Genomic DNA, 20,360 nt, shown 5'->3' with positions numbered 1-20,360 from the left:
GAAAGTGAGGTAGAGAGGTTTGGGAAGGGAATTCCAGATCTTTGGGCTAAGGTAACTGGAGGCACAGCTGCCAATGATGAAGCAATTTAAACTTGGGGATGCTGGAGTTGGAGGAGGGTAAATATCTCAGAAGAGTATAGAGGTTGGGTGGTTGTGGGCTGCAGAGATAGGGAGGGACAAGACCAAGAAGGGAATTAGAAATTTATGAGATGAGAATTTTATAATCAAGATATTGTTTGACTGGGAGCCAGTGTAGTCAGTCTGAATGCAGGTGTGATGGGTGAAGAGGGCTTGGTGCAAGTTAGAACATGAGCAGCAGAGTTCTCAAGTTTACAAATAGAATGAAAAAGTCAGTGTTAGGATAGTCAAGTCTGGAGGTGACAAAAGTATGGATAATGTCTCAGACACAGATCAGCTGAGGAAAGGGCATAGTTGGAGTTAATCTTCCCAGCTCTGTTCTGTGTGTGTCACCTTCCTGACAGTTCTTTGACAGGATAACATGAGGTGACTGTGGACGCAGCAGTAACTATCTTTTGAAGTCTTGTTAATCCATGGCCTAACTCCCAGAAAGAAGAAAGAGTTTCCATTTGCATAGCATCTTTCACATCCATAGGATGACCTCAAATAATTGGTTTTGAAATTCACTCAGTATAGTTATATAAGCTTATGCAGCAGCCAGTTTGCCTACAACAATGTTCCACGACAGTAAATCTATTAAATGGCCAGCTAGTTGTTGTCTAAATGAAGGAGGACTTGTGGACAAGGCAAGGGGAATTCCCTGCTCTGCTGTAGTCCCATGAGTTTTATATCTTCCTGAATGGACATCTGAAAGGCAGCATCTTTGACTGTTCTTCATCCCTGCACTGAAGTGTCAGCCTAGGCATATATTAATACCCATGGTGGACCTTGAAGCTATAATCCCCTCTGAGGGGCCTGGATCTTGTTCCTTACTACATAATTGATTCTGACATAACCCATGACGTCCAGCTGATTCCCTCCCAAGTGTTTCTGCTGTTTTGTCACTTATCCAGAGAGCTATCACGTTGCTGTGCTTTCAAATTCAAAGTTACAAACTGATGGCAACAACTTTCGTCTTTATTGTAGCAAAATATCTCGAAGTTTTTCACAGCAGCACAATCAGACAAAAATTGACACTGAGCAAAAGGAGGAAACTTTAGAAAAGGTGACTGATGAGATGACAGCCTCTTGAAGGAGGAGAAGAAAGTGGACAGACTTAAGGGTGGTATTTCAGAGCCGCAGCTGAAGAGAAGACCACCAATGATGAGGTTGAAGGAAATGTGGAATGAACAGGCAGCTAGAGTTGGAACAACACAGAGCTCTCAGTCGATTGTCGATCTGAACAAAATTACAGAAATGGTGGGGGGACAAGATAATAGAGGAATTTGATCACAAAGAATAATTTTCAAATAGCATGCTTGATGTGGTTCAGCTTGATCAGGTGGTGAATCGCTGAGCCAGTTGTGCACCTGAAGTGTTCAAATCTGTGTCCATTGGAAAAAAAAGAGTAAATTACCAAGGCATCAGGTGAATGCATCTTCCCCTTCTAGAACTTTACACAATCACTCTTTGCACAACTTGGCAGCATCCTTTCCATGGTGGGGTACTACTGCTTGTGGCTGCCTCCTCCAAATTCTTGCCTGTAAAACAAGCATTGGAAGCATCTGCTAAGAAAATGTCCTCAGATCTGTGCTTGATTCACATTCCTCTTTTTCTCCCTAATAGGACAGTGGCTCACTTTTAATCTATCCTCTGTCACTCTGTCTACCTGTGGAACGGCCACGTCTTGGAACATGTCCTCTCTGCTCCTGAATGTGATTAATTCCTATTCTTCCACAAGCTCGAGTGACTACAGCTGAAAATACTTATGCAAGTGTAAATAATCAGAAATGTGCATATCCAGAAACGCACATCCATAAAAAATAGAAACAGGAGTCAGCCATTATACTACCAATAAACCTACTAATCTCCAATTTTTGCCACACTGAGTATAAAATTTAAGTGTATAAATAGCTCAAAAATCATAAGTAATGAGTGTTGAACTAATTGCAATACATCATTGAGTGCCTGTCTTGAGAGAGGTTTCTTGTGAAAATAGAACTGTTTAGGCTGTGTCTAATTCAGCTCAATATTGTAGCACTAATGTTAATGCTACAATGGCAGTTGAAATTCAAATCTAACAAAGTTTCTTTTGTCAGTGAAATACAGTTACCACATTCCAACCACTTGTACTCCCATCAGTGAATCTTGTTGATCCAGCATTTAACTTGCAGCAGAAATATCAAACCTTGAAACATGCCTCAAAGCTAAAACGAACACCTAATTAATCAATCTGTACTGGCTTTTCAGATTTACATTTGGGAGCCACAAATCCTCACTGGTGACTAATTACTCAAAGCCACTACCTCCCAATATTGCATGACTTCTCCTTGTTTGCAGTGTCTCACACAGCGGAAGGATTTGTCCTGACAACTCATCATTTGGAAGATAATCTTGGCCAGCGGTGTTAGAAATCTGTTATCCAGGCCTGCTGCAGCTACTTGGAGTATGTGGCATCAATTAGGAAGCAGACTGAGCATCTTAATTATGTGAATTAATGCATATGTGTAGTCCAATAGATTCATTTTGTGATCTGGGCAGGATATATGCTTCCACATGTTTTCTCATGTGGGCCAACCAAACCCTTGTTTGAAGACGGCTGAAAATCAATTGTTAAACTGCTTTAGTTTACAGTTAAGTACCAATCACTAGTATGACCATACATGTGCAACTCCATAATACAAAAGAAAGTGTAACATTGCCCCCTGTGTTTCTTGAGTTAAGGCAGTTTCTAACTATCCTTTTGAGTTTCTTGTCTCAGTAAAAGTTGTCACAATTGAAGGATGTGGTTGGGAGGGACAGGTTAGATAGTGAAAAGGATTGCTCAATGTAATTAATTCCTATCCTTCACAACCAGCTGCTTTTCATTCACAGGTTTCTGTCACTTTGTCAAACCTGACAGAAGTCACAGCCTCTTCTGTTCCAGGAAATTCCCTGCCTGAGTTTCGTTTGCATTCTTTGAGGTGCTGCTTACTTTCCAAGACAAGATTAATGAATTTTAATTTAAAGTAATTCATTGCATGAAGCTCAAAAGAATTGAGGGTAGGGGGAGGTTTGTGGGAAGGAGCTATAGAAATGCTTGTTTCTTTATTTTCTTTTTGCATATTTCACTTCACTCTGGCAAGCACCCAGGTACAATAACCCTATTGCTAAACAGGTAGTAATAGTTCTGGGAAACGATGTGGTCTGATTTAGATAGGATCTTGAATTTTAGAAATTTAGTATCATCCGTTTCACCAACTTGAAAATGAAATGTCATCTTTTCTTGTACTGTAGATTCCTATTGCTACGAGTGGAATTCGAGCCATGGGCTTCCTGATGAAGCACCAAGTACAGACAGAGGGTGAGACAGTGTCTCCAAAGCTCATCACACTGCTGGTGAAGGTAAGATGGAACAGACCCAGTCAGAGTTTTACTCAGCAGGGTTGCTCGTAATAATAGGACTGAACAGGACTAATTAAACAACAACTGGAATGGGCACAGGGAGCTAGCAAAATGTACAAACGCACCTTTTGACATTGACACATTGAGCTGGATGAATCTACCCGTGCCTGCATGGGTTTTTTCCAGATGGTCCAGTTTCCTCCCACACTCCAAAGATGTGCTGTTTGGGTTGATTGGCCATGCTCAATTGCCACTTAGTGTCAGGGGGATTAGCAAGGAGAGTATGTGGGGTTATGGGAATAGGGCCTCATTCTGCACTGTCGAGATTCAATGCTAAAATATGCGTTGATGTGATTCAAATATTCAATTGTGAAGAACTTGCATCTTATTCTTTCACCCCCATACCAGTTAGCATGGCATCACTCGTTAGGAAAATATTGGAAGCTATTATTATGGAAGTCTAAATGCACAAAAATCATTATGTGGTCAGGCAGAATCCATGTGGGTTTTACAGAGAGAAATCATGTTAGACAGATTTATTTTGAGTTTTTTGAGGATGTAACTAGTAGGGTAAATAAAGGGAATGAGTAGATGTAGTATATCGGGATTTCCAAAAAGCATTCGATAAAGTGCCACAGAAAAGGCTAATTGGTACAATAAGGGTTCATGGAGTTGAAAGTGACATGAGGAAAGAGGATTGGGCAGGAAACAAAGAATAGGCAAAATGGTGCGTTTTCAAGTTGGCAAGCTGTGACTAATAGTGCTACGATGCCAGTGCTAGCAATTACCAATATTTAGTTGGAGGAAATTTTTGCTCGTCTGTTACTGGACAGGCAGTGTGATCATTTTGAGATAGTGGGAAGATTGTCAGAGGTGGTGATGAGGTAGAGCTGGCTCCTGTCAGTATACATGTGGAAACTGGAAGCTGTATATCTGAATACTCACCAAAGGGCAGCGTGTAGATGAGAAGTAGGAGACAAACGATAGATCCTTGGGGAACATCCGAGTTAGTATAAAGATAAGCCATTTGTATTTATTTATTTGGTTTGTTGATCTAGTACTTAACCCTCTCTCTCACCATGCAGAATTTGCAGAATTCATCGAGTGATGTGAAGTTAATAGCGGAGAAAATGATCTGGTTAGTGAATAAAGACATTGCGAATCCGCTTGACCCACAGACAATCAAACCTATTCTGAAAGCCTTGCTTGACAATACTAAAGACAAAAACACCAGTGTGCGAGTGTACAGTGAACAGGCCATCGTCAGCCTGCTCAGGCTAAGGGAAGGAGAGGAATTATATCAGGTATGTAGAATATTCTACACAATTTTGCCTCCCCCCACGCCTCCCTAAACTTTCTAAATATAAATAAATTTAACTTGTTCTTTTGAGATTTTTGAGAGATGTACCGTTACTGAATTTCACATTTGAATTTTTGTTAAGAGTTGCTTACATGTCTACCTTTGACTGGTCATGACTTTAACCAGTAGTGATGCCCAGAATCAAGGTTTGCAGCCTTGTTTTAGATCCTTTCCAGGGATCAACATTCCAGACAAAAAGACATTATATTTAAACAAGCAGAAATTTCGTAACCGGTCAGGCCCTTCTTGGGGCTTATCCAAACAGCAACACCAAACAGTTGTATTCTCTATGAATTCAGAGGGTGGTCTTATAGCACAGTGGGTAACATCCCTGCCTCTAAGCCAGAAGCTCCAGGTTCAAGTCTCGCCCTTCGGACTTTATGGCCAAGGAAGATGCATTCATAACATGGCCAAACAGGTTGAACATCAACATGTAAATCCTTTGAACACACACCAATGGCAAGCAGTAAGAGCAGGAGAGATTCCTGATCAGCTGTGGGTGATGGAAAGAAAGTGGAGCATCCACCGTCACTATCCACAGCTCCAAGTTACGAGCATGTAAAAGTGTGTGCTACCAGAACAACGCAGACTGCTTGGGAGGTCAGTTGGCTGGATGGCCGAATGGATCAGTTTGGTACCAACAACATGGAAGAGGGATTCAAAGGCCAGGAAAGAAGGCTTCACCAAATTCTCCAACTCTCCAAAATCTTCAGTATTATATTGGACTGAAACACAAGTTAAAATAAGTTTACCGAAGCTTCCTTTTTACTCATTCATGGGATGTGGATATTCCTGATGACACCAGCATTTATTGCTGATGCTCAATTGCCCTTGGTGATAAGTCTTGAATACGAATGAGTGGCATCCTAAGCCATTTCAGAGGACGCTTAAAAATCTAGAGTGACATATAGGCCATACCAAATAAGGATGGCAGATATTCTAAAGGACACTAATGAAGCAGGTGGGTTTTTGCAACACTGTAGTAGTTTCATGGTCATCTATATTGTTATTAGCTTTTTATAATGAATTGAAAATTCCCAGATTTTAACTTGTGTATCTGAATCACTAATTTGTGCATCTGGATAACTAATCCAGTAATGTAACCATTCGGCTACAATGTCCGCTAAATCTCGTGAGATGTTGAATACAAAGAATATTGGCAGAACTTGTTACAAGGATCAAGTTATTGACGACTGATATTGAACAGTTCCTCATTATGTTAAGAAAGAAAATTTCTACACAGAGGGAAATGGCTGAGGTCTTGAATAACTTTTTTGTTTCGGTCTTCACGGAGGAGGACGTGAATAATTTGCTGGGTGTTAGCGATGGAAAGGTGGTAGGACTGGAGGGTCTCAATGACATTATTGTTACTAGAGAGGCGGTGCTCAACAGACTGGAGGGACTGATTGTGGACAAGTCCCCAGGACCGGATGGAATGCATCCAAGGGTTCTGAAAGAAATGGCGGAGGTGATAGTGGATGCCTTGGTGGTTATTTTCCAAACGTCGCTGGATTCCAGGGAAGTGCCGGAAGATTGGAAAATGGCTAATGTAATGCCGTTGTTTAAGTAGGGCGGCAGGCAAAAGGCAGGGAATTATAGGCCGGTTAGTTTAACGTCTGTTGTAGGTAAAATGTTAGAATCCGTCATCAAGGAGGAAATAGCGAGGCATCTTGAGGGGAATTGCTTGATAGAGCAGACGCAGCACGGTTTTGTTAAGGGGAAGTCGTGTCTGACAAATTTATTGGAGTTCTATGAGGATGTGTCTAGGGCGGTGGATAGAGGAGAACCGGTGGATGTGGTCTTTCTTGATTTTCAGAAGGCGTTTGACAAGGTACCTCACGAGAGGTTATTGCAGAAGGTAAGGGGGCATGGAGTTGGGGGTAGGGTGTTAGCGTGGTTAGAGAATTGGCTGTCAAACAGGAGGCAGAGAGTGGGGGTCAATGGGTGCTATTCGGATTGGCGGTTGTTGATTAGTGGAGTGCCCCAGGGGTCGGTGCTGGGGCCTCAGCTATTTACCATTTATATAGATGATCTGGAGGAGGGAACTGAGTGTATGATGTTGAAATTTGCTGATGACACCAAGATTGGTGGAACAGCAAATTGCGCGGAGGGTGTGGAGAGTCTGCAGAAGGATCTAGATAGGCTGGGCGAATGGGCCAGGAACTGGCAAATGGAATTTAATGTTGGCAAGCACCACGTAAGTAATAGTCCTTCCTACCATTATTCCTACCAAAGTTTTACTAGGCTGATACCGGAGTTGAGGGGGTTGAGCTATGAGGAGACGCTGAATAAACTAGGCTTGTACTCGTTAGAGTTTAGAAGAATGAGGGGAGATCTCATTGAGACATATAAGATGATGAATGGGATGGATAGGATAGAGGTGGAGAGAGACTTCCTGCTCAGAAAGGACAGTAGGACTAGGGGGCACAGCCTCAAGATAAAGGGGGGGTGGTTTAGAACAGAGTTGAGGAGGAACTTCTTCACTCAAAGGGTGGTGAATCTCTGGAATTCTCTGCCCGTTGAAGTGGTGGAGGCTGCCTCGCTAAATATTTTTAAGACGCGGGTTGATGGGTTTTTGATAAGCGAGGGGATTAAGGGTTATGGGGAGAGGGCGGGAATGTGGAACTGAGCCACGACAGATCAGCCATGATCTTATTGAATGGCGGGGAAGGCTTGAAGGGCTAGATGGCCTCCTCCTGCTCCTGTTTCTTATGTTCTTATGTTATGTTCTTATTTCATCATCTTGTTCTCAGAGCTACTCACAGACTTGGAACAAGTTCACAACAGTACTCGTTCTGATAACTGAGTTAGGGGCTGACTAATTCTTAAACTTATTGGATTTCAGTATCAATTACTCATTTAGATACTACACAGACAAAGCCTTTGTTTTGTGATGAGGAACTAGATATGCTTGAATTGTGGGAGGGGGCTGGGGGACCACTTGGCCGTGTTGGACTTGCACATCTTGATACCTGAGGAAGGCTTTTGCATTCAAATCGTACAAAACCGAATGGAAATGATTTGTTCCAGGAGAATGAATATAGTCCCTGAGGGAATTATCTATTGTATTTACCTGATCAAGATCTATCACCCAATTCTGTGTTCAGGTAGATATTACTGTAATTTGGCTCACTCCACGGGCAGTTCATTATCTGCTGAGCATGGAATGGTTTCTAGGTTCGTGGAAGGCACCGGAAAAATGAAACCATTCCTACCTGAAATTTGAATTTCATTTTGGACAAAAGTGAGCACTTTGGTGAAACAGCATGCTGAAATTCTAGCTGAGTCGCACATATTTACTCAGGGTATTTAATTAAATCTAGATTGCCATGGCAAATCAGGTCACTCTATTTATCATTTGCCCATGTTAAATGATCATTTTTTCTCGCTATCTGCAAGATGGCAGCGTGTGGTACCTGTTCTTTTATAGTATCGCACTTTCAACCTTCTGCTGTACTACAAGCTGGCCTCCATGTGAATTCCCAGGGCCAGGTATTCATTTTCTGCAAGATTTTATCATAATTCACATATGCAGCAGTTCATGGAATGAGAGAGAACATTAACTACCTAAAATTATGGAATTTCTAGATGTAATTTAACCTTTTTATTTGAAAATAAAATTCTTGCCTTACCTGACCTTTGCTTCTCTTTCTGATGGCACAACTTGGAGCTTCTATATTTTTGTGTGTTCGAGTTCCTTGTTTTTTCCTTTAGTCATGGCTGTTCCACTTCCAGAGAGCTGAGGTGGTCTAGTTCAGGGGACTCCATGACCAATGGAAATGTGGAAGCAACTTTTAACAAAAAGCTATTTTAAATACAGAGGAAACCACAGAAAGTAAGGTTATCTTTTGATAATGGACTGGGTGTATGTGCCTGCCTATCCATCTGATGTTTTAGTGATGGACTGGGTATGTGCCTCCCTCTCTCTTTAACATTTTGATGTCACTTTGGTTTTGAGATGAATTACTGGGCAACTTCTGAAATGCTTTAATGAACTGGTAGATCTTGGCTTCACATGCTTAAAAGAGGAAAAAAACTCACTTTTTTTTTCTTTCAATCTAGAATGTTTCTAAAATTCTTGATACTGCCAGTCTGGATCTGCTGGCTGAAAGCTATCGACGATCATTGAAGAAACTTGCCGGACAGGCAGATGTAACAGAACAGGTGGACGACACCATTCTGACATGACATTGGATTTTGTTTTGCTGCACCACCTTTGTGAAAAGTTTTATCTTCTAATTTTGTTTCAAAGTGCAGTCACCATTATGGAGGGCAGGCTGTTGGAATTGAACATGCTCCTGTGTTTTAGTATTACTGCACTCGGTTTGTGTGTAACACAAATCAATGTGTTTGTGGTGTCATGCTGAAAGGATTGCCAGTAACCCGCATTAACAGTAGTGCAAGGGACCTCGATATAATGAACCAGAGAGTGATGAAATTCACAGGCCTTCAAAAAAGTAATCATTTAATAAAACTTTGACTCAATCAATTTTTGTGTATTCCACTTCCTTTGTGGTTTATGAATGATCTCTGCTCTGAATCACTTCAGCTTATTTTTGCACGCATACACACAGACACGAGCAATAATCTTCAGTCAGCAAAGAAAAAATAATCCATGGGATATGTCCTAACTGCAGCTTTGTGGTCAACCAATGTTGAGATGAACCTGCGTGACATGATCAATTGTAGCTGGTGGTTTGGATCAGGCCTTTTGTAAAGAGCTTGACTACAGCCCCAATAAGCAAACTCTTGAAATTGAAGCCTCAATTACCACAGCCCATTTTTAATAATTAGTACCTTCTTCCCATAGCTGAACATTGCTTAGGATATTTAAGATATTGACTGTGAATTCTCCAAATCCTAAACGGGTAAAGTGTCAGTGCTGAACTATTGATCATGGACAGGCAGCCGTGACTGCCCAGATCCCCTTTCCAAATTGGGTCGACTGCCTCAAGGCCACGTACTCTTCTTCCAGCTTCTCTTTCATCTCTATTATGGCCCAGTGGTTAGCATTGCTGCCTCTCAGCGCTAAGGGTCCAGGTCCAATTCCGGCCTCAAGTGACTGTGTGGAGTTTGCACATTCTCCCCATGTCTGCAGGGATTTCCTCCCACGCTCCAAAGATGTGCAAGTTATGGTTGATTGGCTGTGGTAAACTGCCCCTTAGCTTGAGAGGGATTCATCAGCTTATGAGCTTATGGAGACAGGATCTGGGTGGCATTGTCTACGGTGCAAGTTTGATGGTCACACAGACAGGTCACCCAAACCGGGAATTGAACCGGGGTCCGTGGCGCTGTGAGAAAGCGGTGCTAACCACTACCACCCACTGTTAAACTCTTCTTGCAGTACTGCTGAGGCATAATTACTGCCTCAGCAGGAGAATACTTATGAAAGTAATTGAGCTTTGCAAGCTGCAGCACTTTACCTTTTGAAACTGCGCAGCTATCTAAAAATATTTAAGAATTGTCAGCCTTCCCTTCCCTATGCCTTTGCATAAAAAGATTAGTTCTTCCATGATCACCTATAAACCAATAACTTGACTGGTATGAAAAGGGCTAGACTTTATCTGCTGGTCAACACGAAGCTGGCCAAAGGTGTGGCAGAACTTGTCTTTTGCAAGTTGGTACATTTGGGTCTCATTGTCAACAGATCATTATAGAATCACTGCTGCTGTTTTTCTTTCAAGTGAATAAAATTCACTAGAATGAGAAAAAAGTCCAAATCTTTCACAGACCATGGACATGATATGCACCAGCACGAATTCTCCATCTGTCAGCCTCGGGAAGAAGTTTGCGAATCTTATCATTTCCTTTCAAAATATAATTTAGCCAAAATTACAAAAAACAACTTATAGTGACATGTTCCAAGCTGTTGTCTAATGAAATGTGACACCAATCCAACCTCAAATATTAGCGTAGATGACTAGTATCTTGGTCAAGGTGCATTTTGAAGGAGAGGTCTTCAGATTTAGGAGCAAATTCCAGAGCTTTGGGGGCTGGCAGATAGAGACATAAGAAATAGGAGCAGGAGTAGGCCATCTGGCCCTTCGAGCCTGCCCCGCCATTCAATAAGATCATGGCTGATCTGTCGTGGCTCAGTTCCACTTTCCCGCCCTCTCCCCATAACCCTTAATCCCCTCTCTTATCAAAAACCCATCAACCCGCTTCTTAAAAATATTTAGCGAGGCAGCCTCCACCACTTCAACGGGCAGAGAATTCCAGAGATTCACCACCCTTTGAGTGAAGAAGTTCCTCCTCAACTCCGTTCTGAACCGCCCCCCCTTTATCTTGAGGCTGTGCCCCCTAGTCCTACTGTCTTTTTTGAGCGGGAAGAGTCTTTCCACCTCTATCCTATCCATCCCATAGCCACCAATGGTGCAACAGTTAAAATTGGGATGCTCAAAAGAATTGGAAGTGTGCAGATATTTAAGATGGCTGGAGGAGATTATAAACATATGGTCATGCCTTGGAGAGATATAAAATTAAAGGTGAGAACTTTTGAATCAAGGTGTTGTTTAATTAGGAGCCATTGTAGATGAGCAAGAACAGGAATGAGTGACTGGGACTTGATGTGAGTTAGGACACAGGCAGCAGAACTTATGACAATCCCAAGTTTAGTGAGTGTAGAACATGAAAGTGTAGGAATAATGCATTTAGTAGTACCAGCAGCATGGATGAGGAGTTCTGCAGTAGATTAACAGAAAGCGGGATGGAGTTGTCTTTTATTAATTCAAGAGGTGTTGGTGGTGCTGGTGAGGACAGCATTTATGGTGCATCCCTAATTTTTCTTGAACTGGTGGTGAGCTGCTTTCTGGTATCACTGCAAACTGGTTTGGGAAGGGACTCCCACAGTGCACTTAGGTAAGAAGTTCCAGCATTTTGACCCAGTGAAAATAAAGGAATTTTTATTTATTCATTTGTGGGACATCAGCATCCCTGGCTGGCCAGCATATATTGCCCACCTCTAGTTGCCCTTGAACTGAGAGGCTTGCTTGGCCATTTAGAGGGCAGTTGCTGTGGTTCTGGAGTCACATAGGCCAGACCGGGTAATGCTGGCAGATTTCCTTCCCTAAAGGGCATTAATAAACCAGATGGGCTTTTTCAACAATCGACAATGGTTTCATGGTCATCAGTAGATTCTTAATTCCAGATTTATTGAATTCATATTCCAACATCTGCAGTGGTGGGATTTGAACCTGAGTTCTCAGAACATTAGCTGAGTTTCTGGATAAATAGTCTAACGATAATACTACTAGGCCATTGCCTCTCCTAATTGTATTTTGAAGTCAGGATGGTGTGTGATTTGGATGACTTATGGCTTGGTGATGCTGTTAGTGTCATGATGATGGCCGCCATAATGAGTGATGATGTGGATGACGGTCTTGGGCTCATTTTGAACTGCAAGATAGCCTAAAGAGAATGGGTGAAGTGGAGAAGAGAATCCTCCCAATAAAGAGGGCAGCTTCCTTGGTGAAATCTCACCTTCACTTCTTGGAAATCCTGAGGCGGCACAGTGGTTAGCATTGCTGCCTCACAGCACTTGGGACGCAGGTTCAGTTCTGGCCTCGGGTTACTGTCTGTGTGGAGTTTGCACATTCTCCCCATGTCTGCTTGGGTTTCCTCCACATACTCTCGTTTCCTCCCACAGTCCAAAAATATGTGGGTTAGGTTGATTAGCCATACTAAATTGTCCCTTAGTGTCAAGGGGATTAGCGAGGTAGTTGGAGTTACAGGGATAGTGCCTGGGTGGGATTGTTGTAAGTATAGGCTTGATGAGCCAAATGGCTTCTTGCACTGTAGGGATCCTGTGATGCTGCATGTTGTGTTGTACAGCCTGGCTGACTCAGGGAGTAGGAGCCAGACGAGCAGTATCTGTGTGCCCGGTTTCCCGAGGGGTTCAGGGATGAATTCCTGGCTGGGCATTTTGAATTCGAAGAAGCACATTTGTGACGATACTGTACCTTTAATAAGTTTATTTATATCATGTTTCTTGTTAACGAGTATGTTTAAAATTTGGCTCTGTTTGACATGGTGCTGATTTGTGTAGAAAACCAGGCAGCTCACCATTGATTAGCTAAAATCAATGCAAGCTAATTGATTTTAGCTAAAGATATGTTTGTTTTAGTCTGAGTTAATGCAGTATCGTTTATTTGGTTTTTCCTCTGGAGTTTTAGAATGGAGATTTGATTTGGTCGATTGACAACAATAAGGGACTTAAGGGAAGGAACTAAGCTTACAGGAAAAAGCTCTCTCCCTTTCTCTCTCTCGCTGTGGAGGCTGCTGTTTGAGACTTGTTAGGAGAAATAGGTTTCTCTCTCTGTCTCTCTCTCCACAGATGTTCTGGAGGCTTGACTCGTAGCTCAACTACAAGCACATAGCCTGTGTGTTGCTAACTGAGTTTGAGGAGGAGCTTAAGTCTATAAGAGGAAGATTGCTTGAACTGTAATTAATAGAGATAGGTTAGCAGTTAAAAATTGTATCTTGTTATGTTTAAATATTTGATTGGTAAAAGTTAAGCTAATTCATTCATTATAGTTAAATTGTACTGTTAAATACAGTTTGTTTTGATAAAAGTTTCCTAATATATCAATAGAATCACGTGGAGTGGAACACTTTATCCTCACACTAATGCCAATTTAGGAAAACTGTTAGGGTCTAGGCGGGCTTCACAACATACTTTGGAGTTTCTGATCTGTATGTTAACACATTATATCTAGTCTTTGAGGTTTAGGGTTCATCGGAGACTTTGACCATTGGTCTTACATTGTTTTGTCCTCAGTGTTAGTTGTGAAGAGTTGGAGGCGGCAGATATGTTGGGTACTTGCCATCCACGGAGGCCCAGATTTTTCTTTGCCAGAGCTTCGGAATGATCCGCAGCGGAGGTTCAAAGCCTTCTGTGTAATTCTGGCTGGATCCTAGATGTTGCTTGATGATCCTGTCATGGCTTTGGTCTTTTCAAGTTCTTCATTATATCCTGTAGATCATTATTAATTCCAAATTTTATTCACTTGAGATTGAATCCCAATTTGGTGATTCTGGCTTTTATCCTGACAAGGATGTCAACGTCCTTGGGGTTACCATTGATTTGGCACATAAACACAGTGACTACAAGAGCGGTCAGAAGCTAAGAATACTGTGGTGAGTAACTCACCTCCTGACTCCCTAAAGTCTGCCCACCATCGACAAGGCAAAAGTTAGGAGTGTGATCGTCCCCACTTGCCTGGATGGGTGCAAATCCAACAACATTCAAGAAGCTTGACACCAATCAGGACAAAGCAGCCCACTTGATTGGCACCACATCCACTCCCTCCACCACCAACGCTCAAGCAGTACATTCTGCTGCTACTAATATGTACCGCAGCAATTCACCAAAGATCCTTAGACAGCACTTTCCAAACCCACGATCATTTCCACCTAGAAGGACAAGGGTAGCAGATATATGGGAACACCACCCCTCCAAGCCACTCACCATCCTGATTTGGAAATATATCATCGTTCCTTCCAGTCACTGGGTCAAAATCCTGGAATTCCCTCCCTAACAGTGTCTGTCAAACCACAGTACATGAACTGCAGTGATTCAAGAAGGCGGCTCACCACCACTTTCTCAAGGGCAACTAAGGAAGGGCAATAAATGCTGGCCAGCCAGCGTCGCCCATGTCTAACTAATGAATAAAAAAAAGCACAAAGGTGCACAGAGGGGACATGGATATAGCTGAGGAGGACACTGGGTTGCAGGGGAGTAGAATTGACAGTGTTACAGTTGATAAGGAGGATGTGCTGGATATTCTGGAGGGTCTGAAAATAGATAAGTCCCCTGGTCCGGATGGGATTTACCCCAGGATTCTCTGGGAGGCAAGAGAAGTGATTGCAGAGCCTCTGGCTCTGATCTTCAGGTCATCGTTGGCCTCTGGTATAGTACCGGAAGATTGGAGGTTAGCGAATGTTGTCCCACTGTTTAAGAAGGGGAACGGAGACTTCCCCGGGAATTATAGACCAGTGAGTCTCACTTCTGTTGTGGGCAAGGTTTTAGAAAAAATTATTAGGGATAGGATTTATAGTTATTTGGAGAGTAATGAATTGATTGGAGATAGTCAGCATGGTTTTGTGGCAGGTAGGTCGTGCCTTACTAACCTTATTGACTTTTTTGAGAAAGTGACCAAAGAGGTGGATGGGGGTAAGGCAGTGGACGTGGTGTATACGGATTTTAGTAAGGCGTTTGATAAGGTTCACCATGGTAGGCTTCTGCAGAAAATGCAGATGTATGGGATTGGGGGTGATCTAGGGAATTGGATCAGGAATTGGCTAGCGGATAGGAGACAGAGGGTGGTGGTTGATGGTAAATATTCATCATGGAGTTCGGTTACGAGTGGTGTGCCTCAGGGATCTGTTTTGGGGCCACTGCTGTTTGTAATTTTTATTAATGATCTGGATGAGGGTATAGTTGGGTGGATTAGTAAATTTGCTGATGACACCAAAGTCGGAGGTGTGGTAGATAGTGAGGAAGGGTGTCATAGTTTGCAGGAAGACTTAGACAGGTTGCAGAGCTGGGCCAAGAGGTGGCAGATGGAGTTTAATGCGGAGAAGTGTGAGGTAATTCACTTTGGTAGGAATAACAGATGTGTCGAGTATAGGGCTAACGGGAGGACTTTGAATAGTGTAGATGAGCAGAGGGATCTAGGTGTATGTGTACATAGATCCCTGAAAGTTGGGAATCAAGTAGATAAGGTTGTTAAGAAGGCATACGGTGTCTTGGCGTTTATTGGTAGGGGGATTGAATTTAGGAGTCGCAGCGTCATGTTGCAACTGTACACAACTCTGGTGCGGCCGCACTTGGAGTACTGTGTGCAGTTCTGGTCCCCACATTACAGGAAGGATGTGGAGGCTTTGGAGAGGGTGCAGAGGAGGTTTACCAGGATGTTGCCTGGTATGGAGGGGAGGTCCTATGAGGAGAGGCTGAGGGATTTGGGGTTGTTTTCGCTGGAAAGAAGGCGGTTAAGAGGGGATCTTATTGAAACATATAAGATGATTAGAGGTTTAGATAGGGTGGATAGCGATAGCCTTTTTCCTCTGATGGAGAAATCTAGCACGAGGGGGCATGGCTTTAAATTAAGGGAGGGTAGTTATAGGACGGATGTCAGGGGTAGGTTCTTTACCCAGAGGGTGGTGAGGGATTGGAATGCCCTGCCTGCTGCAGTTGTAAATGCGCCTAGTTTGGGGGCGTTTAAGAGATCCGTGGATAGGTTTATGGACGAAAAGGGATTGGTTTAGGTTAGTGGGTCATTGTTTTGTAACTGGTCGGCGCAACATCGTGGGCCGAAGGGCCTGTTCTGCGCTGTTATGTTCTATGTTCTTTCTGCCTGTATCCTGTTATATTGTGAAAATCAGGATTATCTTTTGTTTTTTGATGGTATTTATCCACCTGCAAACTCTGATCGTGGAATGAGGGAGGCTGTAGTTTAATTGTTTATGGGTTTCCTTTTTATTGGTAAGTATGACATGAGGTTGTATGATATGACGATTGTGGAGTGTTTATCTGATTTTATGTGCTGTAATCACCACACTTACACTGAATATAACATTTAGTACAATTCACTTCTAGATGAGTAGTGCCGCAGCTATAGGGTGGATGGTTTGGTGTAGAGATAGTTGGTATAGGCTGATAAGTCCTCATTATGGGTGAGGAAGAACAGTTGGTGTTGCGGTTCTTTTTTGTACTTTTGGTATCTTGGCATTAGAGAATCCTTGCTTGTTTCCTGAGTACAAACAGATCATGATGTATCCTGGAAAAGACTTGGCCCTTTTGTCTTTTTCATTGGCATCTCTGGTTTTGGAGTGGGGCGATTATATTCCAGTGCACACCCAGGTGTAGCTGAGTTATCTTTGGATATCTGGCTTTTTAGGTTGCTGTCTATTATAGTTTGGTTGTGCAGGTGGTGGCAGTGGTTGTTTGGTTACACGGTTCATGGAATGGATGTGGGCATGTTATCCATTATTATTTCAGGGTTTCTCTGATGAACAGAAAGGGGTCGAATCTCGTTAATAGTGGGGCTTAAATGATGCTTTTCGGGTGCCTAGAGAAAGGGATATTTGCTTTGTTAAATGTATAGGAGTGATGTGAGTATTCTTGGTCCTCATTTTACAGTGATGTTGAACAGATTAGGGGAGTAATGGCTGTGTTTATCAGGGTCAGGTGGAAGGTATGTAGGGTCTGGGTAAGATTAAAAAGATGCAGACTCAATGGGCCAAATAGCTTCCTTCTGCCCTGTAGGGATTCTAAGGTGTGGAATATGAGTCACTGCATGTACTAGTTTTTGGGATTTGTTGTGTTTTGTGGCAAAGATAAAATTGAAAACTTATTTTTAAAATATTCTTTAAAAAAAACATCAAGGTTACCACCAATTGCCAAATCAAGGGATGGAGATGGTGGCTAAGGAGCAGAGTTTATGGTGGGGATTTCAAGACAATGCCTACAGTTTTCCAGTATATGGTTAAGAGGAAATTTCTGTTTACCCACCAGATAAGCAATGTGATGATTTAGAGATGGTTCAGAAAGTACCCTTTAAATGCACTTCATTGCTGTGAAACCCTTTGAGATGTTTAGTGACCATCTTTCTTTATTGAACTTGGGTGTCATCAGTGTACATGTAGAAGCTGATGCTGCCATTTGAATGCTGTTGCCAAGGAGAAGTATGTGGCTGAGAAATCGGGGAGGTCATGAATAGATCCTTGGGAGGATACACCAGAGCAACTGCTGCAGGAGAAACCATTGCATATGACTGTCCAGCTAGGATTTGATAATAAAGATTGATGAGGGAGATAGGAGAGAGGGGTTGAGTGCTGCAGTTTAAAGTAGAGAAAAGAAGTTGGGATTATCTTAGTACATTCAAGGAAATCCTGGAATAATGAGCAGTTTTGACAAAGGCAGGATAATAGTTCTCATACAATCCTTACAGTGCAGAAGGAGACCATTTGGCCCATGGACGACAATCCTATCCAGGCCCTATCCCCATAACTCCATGTGTTTACCCTGCTCGACACTAAAGAGAAATTTAGCATTGCCAATCAACCTAACCAGCATGCCTTTTGAGTGTGGGAGGAAACCCACGTAGACACGGTGAGAATGTGCAAACTCCACACAGTCGCCCACGGCTAAAATTGAACCTGAATCTCTGATGCTGTGAGGCAGTGGTGCTAACCACTATGCCACAGTGTGGTCCTGCAAGATCTAGCAACCCACCATCTCAAATCATTTGATTTGGTTTATATGGTGTGCTTCCAAAAGATGTTTGCTTGTCAACAAAGCTTGTGGAATTAAAGGGAATTAGTGCTCATGAAATTAGAGGGATTGTGACAGCATGGTTACCAAATTTGCTGAGTGATAGGAAACTGGGAGTAACTCATGGACTGTTCTTTTTTGGTCTGAAGGAAGGTAATGGGGTTTCCCAGGCGTCAGTATTAGGATCACTGTTTTTCTTTGGTAACAACTTCAAAATTTTTAATGTCACAAAATTTAAAGGTGCTGTGAACTGTGGAGGATTGTGGTAAGATTTCGGGATTGTGACAAAATTTCGAGTGTGCACTGGTGGTTCAGTGGTAGAATTCTCGCCTGCCATGCGGGAGGCCTGGGTTCGATCTCTGGCCAATGCAAAGCCCCATCTTGGGGTGGCACAGTAGTTTAGCACTGCTGCCTCATAGCGCCCGGGATCTGGATTCAATTCCCAGCTTGGGTGACTGTCCGTGCTGAGTTTGCACATTCTCCCTATGTCTGTGTGGGTTTCCTCTGGGTGCTCTGGTTTCCTCCCACAGTCCAAAGATGTGCGGGGTAGTTTGATTGGCCATGGTAAATTGCGTCTTAGGGGATTTCAGGTGGATAAATATGCGGGGTTACGGGGATAAGGCCTGGGTAGGATTGTTGTCGGTGCAGGCTCGATGAGATGAATGGCCTCCTTCTGCACTGTAGAGATTCTATGATCCTATGAGGACATTGATAGGCTGCTGGAATGGCTGACTATGTCAGATAAAATAAATAAACCTGTTGGACTTTAACCTGGTGTGTGATTTCTTACAGATAAAATTTAATGCAGGGAAGTGTGAAGTGACACATTTTTGACAGGAAGAACAAAGAGAGGCAATATTTATTAAGGGATACAATTTGAAAGAGGTTGCAGGAACACAGACCTGGGGATGTAGACATACAAATCATTGAAGGCAATACTGAATGTGGAGAGTAATTTAAAAGACATATGGAATCCTGGGCTTTATAAATAAATGCACAGGGGACAAAACTACAAAATTTACGGTGATCCTTAATTAACACTTGTTTATCTTTTTTGCAGCGTGGTGCCTCAAATTAAACACAATACCCAGCTGAGCTTTTAGAAAAATGTGCAGGAAGGATTTATGAGAATGATTCCAGTGATGAGGGACTTTATAGTTAAGTGAATAGATTAGAGAAACCGGCAGTTCTCAAGAGAAAAAAAATTGAAAGATTGTTTGGGTTGTTCAAAATCATGAAGAATCCAGATAGATCTGGGTAGCATGGTGGTAAGCACTGCTGCCTCACGACGCCAGGGATCCAGGTTCAACTTTGGTCTTGGGTAACTGTCTATGTGGAATTTGCATGTTCTCCCCGTATCTGCATGGGTTTCCTCCCATAGTCTGGAAATATGTAGGTTAGGTTGATTGGCAATGCTAAATTGTCCCTTAGTGTCAGGGTAAATATGTGTTGGACAGAGTGGGTGGCCTGGGTGGGATTGTTGTCAGTTCAGGCTCGATGGGCCAAATGGCTTCCTTCTGCACTGTCGGGATTTTATGATAGAAACAAATTGTTCCCGTTGGTGGACAGCCCAAGACAACTGATTCAGAGGAAATGACAGAAGAACCAACAGCGTCACAAAGAAAGAATTATTTTCAATGCAACATTATTATGGTCTGGAATGTGTTTGCGGAGGAGATGATTTGGGCAAATTCAATGGTGGCTTTCAAAAGGCCGGGCAGCTGAAGAAAAATCATCTTGCAGGGATGTTGGAAATGTGGGGGTGGGCTGTTTCTCTCGCAAAGATCCAGTAGGGCCATGATGGGCTGAATGGCCTTCTGTGTCGTAAATGTTCAATGACGTTTGTCTCTCTTGATCTTTGGAGATAAGGGTCGGTCCACAGAGGGTAACTTTAAACTCTACATCTATGGTTTCTCAATTGTTGTTTCTCCTGAACAAGATATTTTAACTATTAGGACCCTCAATAATTTCATTACCTTCACCGTCCGCCCAGAGCCCTGACAGGGAAAAGCCGAGAGTCTCCGGAAAGAGCCAAGCCCAAGATGGCGGCTCTCTCTCCGGAAAGAGCCAAAGACCGGCGCAGGGAGAGCCGGGGAGCTGAGCGTTTCCGGAAAGAGCCGAATTCCGGCGGCACGGAGAGCCGTGGAGCTGAGCATCTCCGGAAAGAGCCGAACTCCGGCGGCCGGGAGAGGCCGGGGTGCTGAGCGTCTCCGGAAAGAGCCGAAC

General features: G+C 42.9%; 1 protein-coding gene, 1 long non-coding RNA gene and 1 other non-coding gene across 3 annotated transcripts in view; 2 read left to right on the top strand and 1 right to left on the bottom strand.

Annotated features, from left to right (window-relative positions):
- Positions 1 to 9,350, top strand: part of gcn1 (GCN1 activator of EIF2AK4) — a 144,502-nt gene extending 135,152 nt beyond the window's left edge. The window contains exons 56-58 of the mRNA XM_080208522.1: positions 3,394 to 3,501; positions 4,587 to 4,805; positions 8,924 to 9,350. Coding sequence (XP_080064648.1) covers positions 3,394 to 3,501; positions 4,587 to 4,805; positions 8,924 to 9,049 — 453 coding nt within the window. The 3' untranslated portion in view covers positions 9,050 to 9,350. The remainder of the gene's footprint in view (positions 1 to 3,393; positions 3,502 to 4,586; positions 4,806 to 8,923) is intronic.
- On the bottom strand, positions 952 to 20,176 carry LOC145355983 (uncharacterized). Its single transcript, XR_013889056.1, has 3 exons — positions 20,111 to 20,176; positions 8,494 to 8,666; positions 952 to 1,502 (listed from the first exon to the last, which is right to left on the bottom strand). It is a non-coding gene; the product is annotated as an uncharacterized LOC145355983 (long non-coding RNA).
- Positions 18,435 to 18,505, top strand: trnag-gcc (transfer RNA glycine (anticodon GCC)). The gene has a single exon. It is a non-coding gene; the product is annotated as a tRNA-Gly (tRNA).
- Positions 20,177 to 20,360: the final 184 nt, after the last annotated feature.

The sequence above is a fragment of the Carcharhinus amblyrhynchos genome, chromosome 20 (genome assembly GCF_965287045.1).
Source record: "Carcharhinus amblyrhynchos chromosome 20, sCarAmb.v2.hapA, whole genome shotgun sequence".
Lineage (NCBI taxonomy): Eukaryota > Metazoa > Chordata > Chondrichthyes > Carcharhiniformes > Carcharhinidae > Carcharhinus > Carcharhinus amblyrhynchos.
This window is presented reverse-complemented; position numbering and strand designations above follow the sequence as displayed.